The sequence below is a fragment of the Dicentrarchus labrax genome, unplaced genomic scaffold, assembly GCF_905237075.1.
Source record: "Dicentrarchus labrax unplaced genomic scaffold, dlabrax2021, whole genome shotgun sequence".
NCBI classification, from domain to species: domain Eukaryota; kingdom Metazoa; phylum Chordata; class Actinopteri; family Moronidae; genus Dicentrarchus; species Dicentrarchus labrax.
The window spans coordinates 9113987-9131121 of NW_026136701.1; the positions used below are offsets into that span (position 1 = coordinate 9113987).

At 40.4% G+C, this 17135-nt stretch overlaps 2 protein-coding genes across 3 annotated transcripts; one reads left to right on the forward strand and one right to left on the reverse strand.

The window, feature by feature from the left end:
* Positions 1 to 1675: 1675 nt before the first annotated feature.
* mfsd8l2 (major facilitator superfamily domain containing 8-like 2) lies at positions 1676 to 11995 on the reverse strand. The gene is made up of 13 exons (XM_051397106.1): positions 11899 to 11995; positions 11699 to 11726; positions 10440 to 10759; positions 10032 to 10217; positions 9100 to 9162; positions 8877 to 8996; positions 8559 to 8638; positions 7777 to 8056; positions 5476 to 5549; positions 4804 to 5017; positions 3737 to 3859; positions 3464 to 3594; positions 1676 to 2507 (listed from the first exon to the last, which is right to left on the reverse strand). Exons 3-13 carry the CDS (start codon positions 10513 to 10515, stop codon positions 2427 to 2429), a joined length of 1428 nt encoding a protein of 475 aa, XP_051253066.1. The 5' UTR covers positions 10516 to 10759; positions 11699 to 11726; positions 11899 to 11995; the 3' UTR covers positions 1676 to 2426.
* On the forward strand, positions 11957 to 17134 carry kcnmb3 (potassium calcium-activated channel subfamily M regulatory beta subunit 3). 2 transcript variants are annotated; one of them, XM_051397121.1, is made up of 4 exons: positions 11957 to 12189; positions 13787 to 13996; positions 14813 to 14984; positions 15589 to 17134. In XM_051397121.1, the coding sequence occupies exons 1-4, from the start codon at positions 12104 to 12106 to the stop codon at positions 15955 to 15957; spliced, it is 837 nt and encodes a 278-aa protein (XP_051253081.1). In that variant the 5' UTR covers positions 11957 to 12103; the 3' UTR covers positions 15958 to 17134. The 2 variants fall into 2 exon arrangements, with proteins under 2 accessions (XP_051253081.1, XP_051253091.1); XM_051397131.1 differs by having other exon boundaries at positions 11961 to 12189; positions 13793 to 13996.
* Position 17135: the final 1 nt, after the last annotated feature.

Consider the following 17135-nt stretch of genomic DNA (forward strand, 5'->3'; position numbering starts at 1 on the left):
CAAGGCCTCTGACTTTTCTATTTATGTCCTTGGGGGGTTGTGTGCCGCCTATAAGCCGAGTTGGAAGAGGGTTGACTGCACCGATCCAGACAATCTTTTGTATGAAAGCAGGATTGTCACAGTGTAGAGCAGAAGGGGTTAGCCTCACATTCTGGTACCACATAGAAAAACGCTTTATCAGTTTTTTCAAATATAATGATACATAGTAAATGCAATCACTATAAAGGCATTTAAAAACCTATTTTTTCAATTAGCTTTTTACTATCAGCAATGGGTCCTTTATGAACACACTGTTTACTGCCACAGTCGGAACAGTTTTGTTTAATTTACATCAGAGATTTCTGTATTTTTGGTTTTCTCCGTGCTCTTCTCACTGGTTTGAAGTAGGCAGGGGACTAATCATTATTTTGCTACGTTTCAATCAGAAAGGTTTGTCACTGTTAAATTCCTGCCTGAATAAATTATAATTATAAATTATAAATAATACCTAAATATGAGATCATGTCAGTTTCTTGTTATTTAGTCATGGATATTTAATGTTATATAGAAATACTTTAGATTTGAAGCCAAGTTTTCAGGGGCTTTAAGTCACTATCCAGAGACCTGTGCTGCATTGCTTTTCTACCTCGTTTTCTGTCAGCTCTTTACTGTTTACAATCAGCAAAAATACCAAAAATTAACCTTAAAACATGAAAAAGACATCATGATTAGGGCATGTTTTTTTTCTGCGCTCATTGTCCCATAAGCCGGAAGAAACACGTGTCACCTGGTTAGATACAATGTGTTTACTTATTGTTTTATTTTTGTAATAAAACCACTGAAATTTATCTACATGCTAAAATGTAGTGTGACACGAGAAAAAGTCATACATTCAGCAAACAGTTATAGTAATGGCATTCACACAGCAGCAGTCCACATTTAGCAAACTAAAAGCTAACATTGGCCACCACATTGGTCCAAGTGAGGTTATAGTCATTTGCAGAAGGAGGAATGTGTTATAACTTCTTTAAAAAGTTACATAGTTACGCTGTAAATTCCTTTAGAGTTAAACTCTGATAAATGCTTATTCAGCAGTTGATATTTAATGATAAAAAGGAGAACTGAAGATTTAAATGTAGCTCCTCAGGGCCTTTAATGATTGTGGATATTTAGGTTTAGGTATAGAAATTTCTTTAAGAACACAAGACGGCAGAAATCATCTTGTTCAAAGAGAGTAAAATTCAGGCTTGACCTGATTCAATGCACCCTGTTATCTCCCTTAAAATGTCAAGTACCTGAATACGCTGATCAGGGCATGAAAGTACTTATATATATTACGTCCTTGAATCCCAGAGATTAGAATTTCCATTTTAGGCGAAAAGCCTCTGGAAAGCCACAACATCACATGCTGAGTGTCGAAAACTGGAAAGGTTACTGAGCCTTATCTGCAATTATGCAAAAACACAGAGATTGGCCAAACCCATGCTCATTGGTACAAAGGGAATCTACAATGCCTTGATGTTGCTTACAGCATTCTCTTCTCATGTGTAGCATACAGCACATCCTAGAGGAAAATATAGGCAAGAACAGCTGACTATACACAAGTCTCACCTTGTCATGTTTTGAATTATGAACACAGGCAATTAAACTTTAAATCCCCCCTATAGTAAAATGATAGAGAAGGCTAATTAACAAGCATTTTTAAAAATTGATTTTAATTCAGGAGCTTCTCATTTGCACGCAAGAAAAAGAGGAATAGTTTCAGACAACATCTATCTGGTTCAGTCACACCAAGGCTTTGTATTTAATTTTAACACTAAAAACACAGCTTTATTCCAGCACTACAAATAAATATCAAGAAATCTGTAAAGCTTCCCTCTCTTTGACCCTTTTCTTCTATCAGCTACACTGACATGCTGGTAAGATGTTGACAACTCTACTTCTGCACCCATTGTGTCAACTGTTTCATTTTCAGAAAGGTTTTTTTTTTTTTTTTTTTCAGAGGAAGAAAGACTCAGGAAATAAAATTTGGTACATGGGTCACATGGAAAAACCTGCTCTCTTATCTTTTCATCAACACCTGGGAATATAAATAGTTCAGTTTAAAAATAATGGCTTTCATCTTCAATTACGCCTCTGAATATTCAATATGAGAGCAATGGTGCCCCCTTGTGTAAAATATAATTAATAGTCAGATTTTGACATGCAGGTAAGGTAGACTCTAATAGAATCTGATGAGAGAGAGTGCGTGCAAAGCTTAAAGACATACAGGATTTGTTTTACCTGTTATCACCTCCATAGCAGGTTCTGAGTTACAGTGTGCGTTTTGAACATTTTTATTCCACACTCATACAGTTTCCTCTGCAGTAAACTTGTATTGATTCTCTCAGAAGTGCAGGGCACTCCCTCTGTCCGTCTTTAGCCTGCTCTTCAGACCGACTGCAGCTCTACCCTCCGCTGTCAGAGCTCTGGGCACACTGCACTGGCGTGGGCTCAGTCAGGCGGTTGTATGACAGCACCGTCATAACCTGCAAAAATTGAACGTGTGATGTGGATTTAGAGAATAGAAAGTACCAAGCAATGAGTGATGGCTATCATAGACATGCTGAGTTAAGGATTTTATTGGCAAGTAGCTGCTGTTTTTCAGTTTGGCCATGGGAAAGACAAAATGGTTTCTTAAGCCGCAGTTTTGAATAGTGTCTAATGGAGTAGGTACTGAGGAATAAAATTCACATTCTCCAGACTTGCATGTGGCAGCCTATACTGTAAATATGAAGCTACAGCTAGTAGCTTAGCAGGTAGTGACTGTGCACGCAACTCCACAAATCAGTCATTTTTACACTTTGGTATTTGCATAAAGAAAATATAACATGTTAATTAGTGAGCTTTAGAGGTGTTGGTAGGCAGACTAGAAACTGCTATCCTGGCTGTCAGAAGGTCTAAAGCTCATTAATTAACACATTATATCTTTTTGTTTAATTCTGTCATTTATTTTTTGCGTGTTGTTTTTGCACTTCGGGTTGTGCGTGGTTTTTACGATTAAGATGTTTATTAGTGAGCTTTACAGGCGCTGGTAGGTTAATTTTGTTACCTTTGCAGTTTGCACAGAGCCAGGCTGGCTGTTTATTTTGTTTTACCATCTTTATGCTAAGCTATGCTAAGCAGCTGTGTATTTAGTGGACAGATATGAGAAGGGTATTGGGAAGAATAGTCTTTCTTTGCAAGAAAGCAATATTGAGGTTGTTGTATATGAGTTTCTGAACACAAGACAGCTTGCCATTTCCCTGTTCCTAGTCTTTGTGCTGAACTAAGCTGACTAGCCACTGGCTCCCTCTTCATAGTTACTGTACAGACGTGACAGTTGTATTGATCTTTTCGTGTCAGCCTTTCCTAAAATACTGAACTCTCCCTTTGATTAATCATGTTCCCAATTTTCTATCAGTCTGATGCTATTAAATACTCAAATGAGCTGTGCTCTACTTACTGTAATCATTATAAGGAGAGCTAGCATCATGCCCAGCATTATGTACAGATTATTGGTCAATCCTCCTGCCCACAAGGGACCCAAGATGGTGGCCAGGCCCCCAACTGAGCGCCTGACACCTTGGCTGAACCCTTTTGGTGACACAAAGAATTAAAGGTTATTCCTTTCTGCTATAAGCATTCAAATATGGCAACAACAAAAAAAAATACAGTATTTATAACAGTTTCTTTGCATCACATATGCTGAGGTAAAATGGTAATATTCCTTGCCAACCTTGTGTTTTCTCTGCAGTGACTTTGGAGAAGAGAGACACCTGAGACACAGCCACGAAGGGAAGCCCCAGCAGCTGCAGAAACACTCCGATGATGAAGGCCGACAGCTCCCATCCATAACCACCTGGCAGGGATGGAAAGATAATACCCTGGATTACTGAATTACAGCTTTTTGCCCCAAATTATATGAAACATATCATTCAACAATTGCATTTACAGACTGTTATCTAACGCCAACTCTTACATACAGGAAATTCATATATTTATAGATCCTTTAGTGATTGTGTTATAATATTTTGTTATTCTTATGTAATGATAATAATTCAAAGTGTGTGACAGTTATCCATCCCTTCTTCTCTCGGTTTTTAAGTTCCTTTCACAAATGGGTTGGCACCACCAGAGATGGCTCTATCTGAAAACAAAACCACTGCCAATCTGGCAGCCACTAGATTTTTGTTCTCTGCTGCTTTGCATCATGCACATGTTTGTGTGAATTTGTGCCCACTCAAACTGTTGGATGTACCTGCATAAGCTGAAAGTCTATCATCTTAAAATCAAGATGCAATTTCAACAATCAAACATGTTCCTTAGAGGTTAAACTTATTTTTCTTCAGGTATCTGTCTGTAAGGCTCCATGTCTTTGCTTTGTTTTAACTGTAACAAATAGCAAACAAATGTAGGATATGCCTTAACAAATAGCATTTTTGTCTAATTAGATTACTGTAATCCTTTTATATGTACTCAGGCACTCCCTAGCTCCAGCACCTGTCACTTGTAATCAGAGCGATAAACGTGACAAGCTGCAACGGACGCAGGCCAACATGAACATACAGGATCCAGTTTGCCTGTATGATCTCCTGCTGGCCTGCCAGAGCCTGAGTGATATCATTTACAGAGCACATTCAATTCAGCCAGTGTGTAACCCAATATGGCTCCCCTGCACTCTACACACCAACGCCAGTCGTACAGAAAGGATTTGGCATAGAACATGAGGCTTTTTTTTTTTTAAGTCTGTGTGTGCCTTCGCATTGCATGTGTGTTTGTGTGTTTTCCCGGACAGGTTAGCACCTCGGGGGTTGCAGAGGAAGATCAGGCACCAGATACAGGCGGCGCAGCAGATGACCAGGCCCACGGCCAGCACTACGCGGTCCTCCACCTTCCTGCTCAGCCAGCGTACAAAGAAGAAGCCCAGGATGACCTCCACCCCGCACAGACTGTACATCAGGCTGTTGGCCAGCTCACCAAAGCTAAAGTAGCGCTGCGTCAGAGGTGTCACCATGGTCTGGGGATTTTTTAGAAAGATGTTCGCAAGGTCAGTCAGTTAGACAAAGTGATTCAGTCAGAGGCAGAGGTGGAGATTCTTATTAGAGCTGAAACGAGCACCTTTTAAGTCCTTCATTCTGTCCCGATCAAAAGAATTGTTCTGTTTTGATATTAAAATGATTATATAATCCAGGTCAGCATTGTGCCACTATTCAGCTTCTACAGTTTAATGAGAAGAGAGAAGGCCTCTTCATTTTTAATATCCAGTACATAGAGACTGATTATGTGCACTTGTTACATCAGTTTTACTTTGAGCGATAAGGGATACTTGATTATTTTCTCAGAGTATCAGCGCAGGTCTTTCCAGGTAAGGCTCAGATTGATGCAGTTTGGATGAAACTCGGGGTAAAATAGTGTGACATTGTGTGAAATGCTTGGAAACTCCGGCTGATGGATCTCAACGGTAGCTGCTCTCACCTCCAGCGCTGTCTGATTGAAGAGAGTGATGAACTGAGCCGTGAGGAGAACAACCACCTCCTCTCTCAGGAACTCTGCAGAGTGAAAGACAGGGAGATATACACTCAGAACCGGAGAAACCAAAGAGAAAATCATAAAACAAGCTCAAGTGGTGGCATTAAATTCAAAGTTTCAACTGGCAAGTTAGATTGAGATAAAGAAGTTTAAAGAGAAAAGAAAACTTGGACTATCTGAAGGTAATCTTAAGATTGAAAGAGGCGGGCGTGACGAATCCTGGCCGGTTGGCCATGTTGATCCTCCAGCCCAACAAACTGCCTATTTCTTTCTCTACAGATAAGCGCAAGCTCTGCTTTTTTTCTTATGTCCAAAACATGATAACACAAAATCCAAATTTTTACCCCAGCTTTTCCTGGAACAAAAACTCCCTTATGGACTTGGAAAGGAGGAAAAATGAGCTGGGCTTGCTGCTAAATTTGGAAGTATGTGCCAGATGGCTGGAGGAATGGCTTGATAGTACAGTGTGTGATCTGCTATGGTTCTGTTCTCTCTGTTCAGTGTTTTTACGATTATTTGTATGATATAATTTATACACTACTACCGAGTATGTACGGTATGTGTATTTTAATATGTGTGTGTATGTATGTGTGTATTTACAAGATCTACTTAGGTATAGGTAGGTTGATATGGGTTTAACATATATCATATGCATATAAAGGGGCTATTAAGTGACTTATCATTACACTTACATAATGTGGAATATGGAGACTTGGAAGAGAGAGATTTTAAAAAATCAATACAGCAGAGGCCGAGATATCCTGACCTTTGCTCCCTTGTGTGAAACAGATTCTGAGAACACCGAACCCTACAACTTCCATGATGTAACTTTCATTAGACCCTCTCTGCCAGGTAAACACTTTCACTCTAGTACTTTGAATTTGGCAGAGTAACCCTTTAAATAACAATAAATAAATAAAATTGAGTAACCAGTTACAAATATTTCTAAATTATAAAGCATTTACTAACTGTGTTATCAAGCATTCAATTAAAGACATTTTATTATATACAGTTTCTTGCTGAGAGATTAATACTGCTCTCCTGTCTGTACGTTCAATATAGAGCTAGAGCCTAGCTTATCACAAAGACCGGAAACAAGAGGACGTGTTGTATATGTCACCCTTTAATTAGTGAGCTTTGTTGGAAGGCGTACTTTTGAATCCCCGGATTGAGGGAGGTTGGCTGTTTCCCCATGCATCGAGCCTTTATGCTAAGCTAAGCTAACCAGCTGCTAACTTAATATTTAAGATAAGATAAGATATACCTTTAGCTTACAAAGATGAGAGTAGCATCTATTATTAAGCCATTATTCATTGTTCATATATATAACTTATTAATGCTAAATATTTTCCTTGTTCCAAAAACAAAAAACATCACACAGGTTCTTCTTGTGTTGTCTCGGTTGCATGACTCCAACCACAAATGAAAAGACTTGATGAAAGAAAGTGAAAGATCTGCCTGAGTTTCAAGGATTCCTCACTCATACACAAAAAGTCGAGGAAGATCAATAATTCAGGGGAGCGAATACCAGACACACTGCAACGGCTAACAGACACTCCTACAGTGTGTGCTAGAGCTGCAGACTTCCTCCAGTTTTGCTCCTAAGTTTCTGGTGTTGTAGCTTTTCTTCAAAACAAAAAGGAATCAATAAGAAGAATGTTGGCCACATTACCAATTCTGTCTCCATTTCATCCACAAGTCAACCACAGCAAGCCAGTCAATAAAAAAGGAAGTCTGCTATCCATCCCTTCGCCACATCTTCAAAGAGTGAGAGAATCAATACAGAGGTTTGACACACACACACACACACACACACACACACACACACACACACAGACTAACAAAGTACAGAAAAAGTTAATCAATAACGGCACACAATCACTGCTTGCATCCCATGTAAAGTTACTATGACACTAATCCAATAAGACACCTGACATCATATATATACATACACACTCTGACATAAACCAGACACATACACACAAGTCCAATCAATACACAGGGAATCTGATCTGACAATACCACACAGAATTCCTCAGAGAGACCTGGAGAATGAAAAGTGTGTGTAAGCATGAGTGTGTGTGGGTGTGTGGGTGTGTGTGGGTGTGTGCATGCAAGAAAATCAACAGAGCCGATACGAAACATGTGCATTGGCAGTGACACCTCTTCCTACCTGAAGCCTGTGAATAGAGCAGAACAGAGCTGACAATCATTACTCCAGACAGCCAGTCAAACCTGCTCGCTCACCTCTGCTAGCGCTGAAGTTCTTGAAGGGGTTCGAGACCGCTGAGGCACCGTGGACGGCCTGCATCTCAGATGATGTGGAGGTCTCCAACTGGTCAGAGTTGACAGCTCTGTAGGTGTGCACAGGCTCCTCGTCGGACCCCATCAGCGGCACCTCCTCCTCATTCTCCTCTTGTTTCATCTCCACCATCACAGCTCCCCCCTCTGAGCTGATGGGTGGTACATCCCAGTACATGGCCAGGACGACAAACTGGAGCAGCACCCACAGCAGGCACATGAAGATCTGAGAGGAAGGAGGAAGAAAAAAATGACTCAATTCATTCTTCTTCATTCATGTCCTCTAATATTTGAAAATAATTCTTTTCACACCATCAAAATCCTTGAAAACTATCAGGAGAGATAGAGTATTTGATATATGGAGAGTTTTCAAAAAATGAAGCAAACCTGGCACAGTGAAATAAAAGGAGACATGCAGTGTCAAATTATGTGGAAAAATGGAAGTAGGCGTATGGAGCTTTGTTATATCTCATTTAAGCTACATCCGTTCTACAGGTGTTTTATTCAGAGAGACTCATGAGATGGAAAGAGATCGATACGGGTTGTTATGGGCCTGAGTATCACTGCAGGCGTTTTGTATTCTTCTTACTCAAAGCAGAACAAAGGGGAAAAAAATACATGTGAACCAGGAGGAGTGCAGAATGTAGAGTGACTATTTCTGAAGATTGTTTCCGTATTCATGAGGCTTTCCAAGAACCTTAGATTACTGATTATCTGGATGCTGTTACCCCAGGAGATGTATATTTGTTCACAACAAAGGGCCCCAGTTTGAAATCACACAGCCGCAGGAACAAGTTGAACGCCGGCCCTGGAGAGACAGGAGGAAGAGCTTTAAAGAGGAGATGGAATAAAAACAGAGGATGTGTGGAGACAGGAGCCTCCACCTCAGTGATTTTATTGAATGTCTCCTTCTCGCACTTGAAACTGACATCAAAGACGACATCACAAAATCTTTCCTGGTGTCTGATATTTGTCAGAAGACAGAGGAGGTGGAAAGAGGTGAAATGACACCCCTCTCTGTGGTAAGATGAAGGGGGGAAACTGACCGACAAGGAGGCCAGCTTGTCGGCAGGCCATGATGGCTGCAAAGATACCAGCGCGCTCTTCTGGCCGGGTGCTCCGAGTCAGGAAACCAAAGATGGAGGAGCCTGCTCCTGCACCGACACCTGAGAGGAAAACAGCATCATTCTGTTACACCTTTCACAACGTATACGCATGTTGATACAGCACAGGTGTTTCATGACATGCATGCATGTGTGCGTGCGTCACCTGCTACAAGCCGACTGCATAACAACAGCCACTTTGAATATCCAATAAAATACATGAAGTTCCCTGAGGACAGATGAAAAAGAAAATCATTCTTGGGAACCAAAATGCATATCCAGTGTGAAACAAATCTTTGACTTGAATGTTGTGTCTAAAATTGTTAGAAAAATTCTAGCAGCATGGTCCAGACCAAATATTTCAACAACAATTGAATGGATTGCCATGATATTTTGTACAGACATTCATGGTTTCAAACGAAGCCTACCAACTCTGGTGATGCCCCGACTTTACCTCTAGTGCCTCCAGCAGCTGAATAATTACTTTTACTATTAACCCCCAAGGGGGAAATTAATTTTTTTCCTCCATTATGCAGCAGGTTTGTGATTTTGAGTTAAATTAGATGCATTAAGCGTGTCTAGCGCCGTCATCAGGTCATAAATTAAAGCTGTCCAACACTGTACTTTATTCCCATATACCTGTAAACCTGACATTTCCATAGGTCTCAGCTGTACTTTACACATGCTGCTACACATTTGAGCTTGTATGTAGTATTAGTAACTAGTATGGCGGAAGATACTTAGTCTTGTTATTAACTTTAATCCACTAGTGTTTGTGCCATTTTGTGTGTCAAAATGTGTACTCAGCCTTATATTGTACATACTGAACTTACATTATTTATATTATTTATTTATTACACATTTAAATTTAAAAAGCTGCTGACTGAATGACCTACGACCTGATTTTCTTTCTATTTTCTGTTTTAGTTTGCCATCAAAGACAATTTATATTCCTCTACATAGAATTTCCCATGTAGTGTGTAGTGAAGAATGAATGAGTTAAGTATTTCTGACGAAGCCCAAATATGAACACACAGTCTGGCCAGTGGCTTCTAAAATCATGTGTCATGTGACTTGTCTTGTGGTTTGATTACTCACCGGCAATCTCAAAAAGATTGGAGAACAGGATGATGGACTTTGTACTTTTGCTCCGGTCTGACCAGAACCCAAAAAGCGGGCCTGTGAGCAGCCCGGTCAGACTGAAGGCAGACAGACCCAGACCCAGGAAGTAAGGAGGGGCCTCCAAAATCTGGAGATACCTCCATATCGTAGGCAGAATGACGGCTGAGACCCCCAGAGAGGGATGAAGGAGGATGAGTGTGAAAGAAAATGAGGGAGATGTGTAAATGACAGGCCTCATTTACCCACAGCAAAATATATTTCAGTTAAATCAGATGCTGTATCCTCTGTGATGTGTGCTTACAGCCAAAATGCCAGGCAGAAAGTGCTCTAATGAGATCATTATCTCATGTCTTCAAGTCTGTAAAGCCATCATAATGAACTTACCATACTCAATGCCGCTCAGCATAAATATCAGTCCAATGGTAAGAAAAGTTAGATTCCTCTTTAGGTGATTATCCATTGTGCTCAGTGACCAGTTGCCTTTTATACACCGACCTCTGTCTGCGTATGTTGTTCAGAAATGTTGTTCAGTGGCATGATCAGATAACAGGAGACACTGTGAGTCCAATTACAACTGCTGGCCTGGATAATCAGAGGAATTTGTTGCACCATTGTACAAGGTCATTTCAGAACTTCTTAGAGAAAAAAAAAAACAGAGATCACACGATGCTTCTCCTATAGAAGAGGCTCAGCGTGGGTGAGACCTGAAATACAGTACGGAATACATCAAATCAGCAATAAAACCAATAGAGTCCAGTTTAAAATGATTGCAGTAGTCCTTTCCCATTAGGCATTTATGTTAAAGATGAAATTCTGTTTGAGTCACGTCCGCAGTGCGGCACCACACTGTGAGCCTCACGGTCACGGCAATGCCTCAGGTTACCAGGTGAGGTAAAGTACACAGAGCTTTATACATTTTTAATCTTGTTTTCTTCAGTTTCGTCAAAAGCACTTGATTCTCCCACAACCCTGTAAAGAAAGTGTGCCATGTCTGTCGGCCCCCTTGTAGGTTATAGATATGAATAACTCTGCTGTTTTATAAAAAGAGACTCCATTTGCCAGTTCACAAATACAATACAACACACACAGTAATAAAAACACACAGGTAATAAAATATATCAGATAAACCAGGATTACATTTCCCAGAATATAAAGCCTCACACCAGAATGCTTGATAAAAGGTTGAGGAAAATATTCAAAAAAATAACACTCTTTTGTATTCAATACTGAATAAATTAGGTATGACATCGCTGTCTGTTTTATTGAATCGTTGGCTCCATTTTCAAGCTGCTGTGGTATTCCTAGCCTTGGGCTTGTTATATTAAACATAACTGTCACCAAGTTAATACCTCCATATGTTTTTCCAGCAAGGCATGAATAATACAAAGACTTTTGATTGTTTGAATAACATATATAAACTCCTCGCTCAGCATCCTGCACTCATATCACACATTGTCGGGACACTCTGAGAGGTTTGGAGCTCAACAGGCCCACGGGATAATGAAATGTCGCAGGACACATGTGTTTGGGTCAGTATCTCTTTTTTATGTGTGTAAAGGTGGTTGATCTGGCATACAAGCTCAACTATACACTTTCTCTTCTGCTCTTTTTTCCAACTGACTCAATAGAGAACGTGTACTCACCTGTGCAGTGTCATCGTGCTGTTTCGTTCTGTGTAGAAAGTGAATAATCAAGAAGAGATTTATTTTTCTTCTCCATGACAAATTGATGCATGCAGCTGAGCGTCACGGGCCCACTGAGAGGCCATTAGCATCCTACCTGCCTTACCTGTGGTGGTTTCTATAGAAACACACATGAGGGTGGAAGGTGTTGTTGCACTCACCTTTGAGCCTTGGTAAACAACAGGGAGTTCCCCCGGTGAATAAACTGCAATCTAGTCCACTCAGTCAGTCGCCACGCTGCACTGGAGCCTGTTGGAGATACAAGATGATCAGCTACTGAGGAGCATTTGACTTTCAGATAGAGGGGAGCTTGTTAGGTGGATACACATACTTGGGGGCTGGGAGGTGGCTGAGATAGGAGTGGGCATGTTCTTGAGTACAGCTTCTCCCCGGAGGTCGTTCACCGTCCCCATTAACATCAACCTGCAGGGTGCTCGGAGGCGGCAGACACGGTAAGAGAGGACGATGGACAAGGCCAGACAGCAAGGCTTTTAAAACACTGTTGGGAGGTCATTATGAAGCAAAGACACAGGTGAAGCTGAACAAAGCTTCACATGCAGATTTCCAATTCTTGGGCACATATGAGAACGCATGATTATACACACTACATCTGTCTGTTGAGGGTGTAAAAAAACAGATGACACCCAATAGACTAATTTTGCATTAAAGGGGGACTCCACCGATTTTGCACATCCAGTTCAGTTTACCTGTCACAAGGAGTAACACTCAGCCTTTGAAGTTGTATAATGACTTCTGTGACTCTGGAGCAACTATCCAAAAATAAATAACATCTGATGAGGTCATCAGGGTCCACCATTGGGCTTGAAATCTTAAATTTTTTACCAAAAAGCCTGTGTTATGGGCTGGGAGTGTGGAGTTTGAAAGACATGGAATTTTACAGGCTTAGAAGAAAAATGCTATTATATTGCATTATGGGATATGTATGCATTTTTGAGAGCTTGACTAATAAAATGGACTTAAAGTAAAATCTCAATCTTCAAATTTTAAAGGTTCAGTGTATAGGATTTAGTGGCATCTAGCAGTGTAGATGCAGATTGAAACTCACTTGCTTAAAGTGCAAGGGAGAAACTACAGTGACTGTGAAACACACAAAAACATGAATGGCCCTATCTGGAGCCAGTTTTTGGTTTGTCTGTTCTGGTCTACTGTAGAAACATGACTGATCAACATGGCAGACACCATGGAAGGCAACCAGCTGTGTCTGCAGATAAAAACTGCTCATTCTAAGGCAATGAAATACCAGATACCTGCAAAACTAAATGTCTCAGCAGCCTCAGCATGTGTTAACTAAATAAAAAGAGGAGATCCTGGAGGAAGAAAGTAAATCGGCGGTCTTACAGAGCCACTTCAACAGTACAACAAGAAAACGCAATATTCAGAAAATATTTCCCAACATCATGCTTAACAAAAAACTTCAAACAGCAGTTTCTATACATTTTTATATCATTTATATCATCTTTCATCTGAAATAAAGCTCCTGAAAACCTGCTCTTTTCCATTGCATGCACTTGTGGCCACCTTTAACTGTTGCCATTATTTTGCAACAAATGAAATACATTTATTAAAATAGAATTGTGTTTTTATTTTATTTGTATATGAAGGGGTAGTTTATATAGATATGAAACAACAACAAAACAATTGTTAAAAATAATAATAATTTTGCAGGCTTGATTATATTATATTTTTCATATCTTTCCTCATCATGTCACAGTCCAGAGGGAGGCCCCCAGGAGGCATTCTAAGACCCCTCCAGTGAAAGAAATTATATTTGAACCTGAAAATAAAATCTATTCAGAAACTTTTTTTGTATTTTAGCCCTGAAGAGGAATCATGTAGTTTGAAAGAATGGAAAATTAATCATATAAACCAAATCAATTTATGAGTCAAACATTAAATTTGTTGATGCATCGAATCAAAAATCTAATTTGTATCACTGTTGGATTGAATCATTACGTGTGTGCGCGCGTGTGTGTGTGTGTGTGTGCGTGTGTGTGCGTGCGTGTGTGTGTGCGTGTGTGTGCATGAGAGACACAGAGAGTTCTTTCACACAGCGACAGCTCAAGAGCAGGACTGGAGTAGAGGGGTGGATGGGCGTGGAGGGCAGCGAGCTCGGAGCCAGATGCCAGTGTCGAGTGTCGGGGAGGACAGAGCCATCCTGCTGGGCTTCACCATGATGGCCTTCTCTGTGCTCATGTTCTTTGTGGTCGGGATCACTACAGTCAAACCCTATGTTAACAGGTACACTGTAGTCTGTTGATGCTACAAAGGATGTAATATGATAGACAGTACTGTGACAACAACAGTAGAAATGTTATTACACATTTGTTTTTGCAAATTATGTCTGTGATTCAACTCACAGAGGAAATGGCAGTACATTTAGGACTGCAGCTTACTTACTTATTTTCATTACTGATTTAACTGGTGATTAGATTTTTTATTAAATGATGAATGAAATAGGGTGCCCGGTTAGCTCAGTCGGTAGAGCTGGCAACCCATGTATTGAGGCCGAGTCCTTGATGCAGCGGCCCAGGGTTCGAATCCGACCTTTGCTGTGTGTCATCCCCTCTCTCTGCCCCCCTTTCCTGTCTATCTTCAGCTGTCACTATCAAATAAAGGCAATAAAAAGACCAAAAAAAAATAACATTTGTGAAACTGGAGCCAGCAAATATCTATCCTCTGGGTACAATGAATGTCTGGACCAAAAGCTGCAGATCGACAGACCGTCATTGGCCTAGCATGGTTAAATCAATATAAAGTTAAATCTTATGAATAAAAATACTAAAATGTTGACTAAGTCAAAGTTCAGATAGTATTCATCCCATCATTTTCATACTTTTGTAAAATCTTTTCATCTATTTTTTTCTTTTCCTGGCAGAGATGGGCTTCCATAAGATGTGCTACAACATGAATAAAAAAGTAAAACAAGCCCTCACATCAGAGGTCTAATAAGAAACAATAAATGCCTTTCTGGTGTGAATGTGTTTGTGAGTGTTGGAGATACAGGGGTTGGAAGCCCTGGCTCGGTTACACCAAACATTTCCTCTTGTTTTCCAGTGACTGGGTGGAGTCCAGCTGTGTTCTGCTAAAGACCGAAATCCTGGAAGAGTGGGTGGACTGCAGAGGTGTGAGCATTGTGCCTTGCCTCAGGGTAAAGGTTAACCTCACAGGTTCCAATCAGACGACTTTTCTCCACTTTGACGAGGAATTGGTCCTCCTTGCTCTTGAGGTAGGGATTTAAGGCAGTTAATTCCAGGTTTTAGGTCTTACCTTAAAGCTTCAAAAGCCTCTGGTTTGGATATGCTTCACAGGCATGTCTTGTCGACTGTAAGGAAGGAACACCTGCAGGATACAGGCCCGCGAGGAATGGATTTGAGCATTAAAGCTTTATGTCTATGTACTACAACTGACATGAAGGACCACTCTGTGTATTAGATCTTAGTTTTGCTTCTCAGGACTCAGAGTTGTTCTAGTTTTCATATAAGCCATCTAAGCAGGGACTTGAGAAAGCACCTGAGAAAGCAGTGGAGGCAAAAAACTGCACTGAACTAGCTGACAGGATGGAAAACTAGCAGTACTCTGATTACTGTACCCTTGTGAATAAGCCAGCAGACATTATTAGGGGATGCCCTCATGCTGCACATCGGCTCCAAATGAAACATTTTTCAATACCAGTGCCGCACATGGAGGCTAGAAAGAGTTTTTTAACAGACAAAAAAAGTGTCAAAAAAGAACCTTGCAGCTCGTCTCACTGATTGCAATCAGCACTGCCAACTGTAACAAGCAGGTCACTTGATAAAAATGACACTTGAATCATATCTTTTCTTTCCCAGTGTTTCTATATACCCAAATGTCGAATGGACAGAACAGAACTTCAAAAGGAAGTTGAGAAAGTGAAGAACAGCTTGGACGCTCAGCTGGAGAGGACCTCATTGTGCTTCACTGACAACACGAGGCACCCCGGGGACACAATCTTGAACAGGAAGTACACCCATGAGAAGGCCCTGTTAGCAATGCTGTGGCCCTGTCTGATGCTGGGTGGCGGAGCTCTGTTGGTGGGCCTTGTGAAGCTGACTCAGTTCTTAGCCCATCTCTCCTCTGAGGTGTGCAGTGAGACTGCAGGGGGCAGGCTGACATCAAGACACACTCAGGGCAAACTGTACAGACTCCTCCGGAGGTCCAGCGCGCAGTCTCCTTCATGACATATCCAGTGTTTGTTATGCATCAGGCCAAAAATACCTTTTTTAAATATATAATGGGTACATAATGTCAACCGGGGCCAGTGTGTATAAAGCATATATAAAGAATAAATGCCTACGTGGAGAGAATAGGTTGGATTATTTATAATAAATCTTAAATCTCTAATAACAAAAATCTTAAAAACCAGCTGTGGTACATGCACAGAGGACAAAAGACAACACACCTTTGCAATGAAAACGTAGTAATGGCAAGTTGAAAATAAGTTGATGAAAAAGATACAAGGTCTGTCCTAATACCCAAACGACAGGCGAAAGCTGAAATCATCAAATTAATAACATGATTCAGTATACAGTACATTTCCAACATGTTAATGTGAGTCCTCCTATAGTAAGCGCATTTATATATATTCTGAAAACAAAAAACAGAAATGAAAAATTAAGCTTACTCCTATTATATAAACTTGGAGGTGAACTTCTTAAGGAAATGTTTTGTTAAATCGACCTCTAAGTTCTCTTTCAGAAAACCAGAAACAATTGAGCCTGTATATGGTTAAAATACAAAACTTTTAAAGGGCCTCAGGAGATGACTTCACTTTAAATGGCTCCTTCTTCCTTCTTTGACTTCTAGAGAAACTTATCTGAAAGTCTTGTTTTGCTGGCCCCCAGTGCTTTAAGCAATGTAGAGTTTACTCCAGGGTGTCAGTAGCCAACACTGTGACATCACTGTTGGCTGTTGTTAGAGACACAACAGAGCACATTTCTAACTACTTTAAACCAGAGAGGGCAGATAAGTGACTCTTTAAAGGTCCAGTGTATACTGTTTCAGCGGACCTATTGGCAGAAATAAAATATATATATATATAATCTCCCACACACTGATCTTTCAAGACGGTCATTGACAATATCCCAAACAGTATATCTTATGTTGTCAAATTAGTTATATAGGAGATATCTCATATAAGCTTTGTTCTTGCATGCTTCAATACATTGATGATGTTGGATACAGTGCATTTTGGGTCCGCTTGACAAGGTGTGTATGAGGGTTGTTTACATTGCTGATTCAATGCACACTAATGTCAATCTTTATCATGAAGCCCATCAGGGCAAAAGTGCCTTGTAAATACCAGTCAGTGAAGCAGGTGTAAAAGCAAACAATGTAATAAAAATGGCAGAAATAAAAT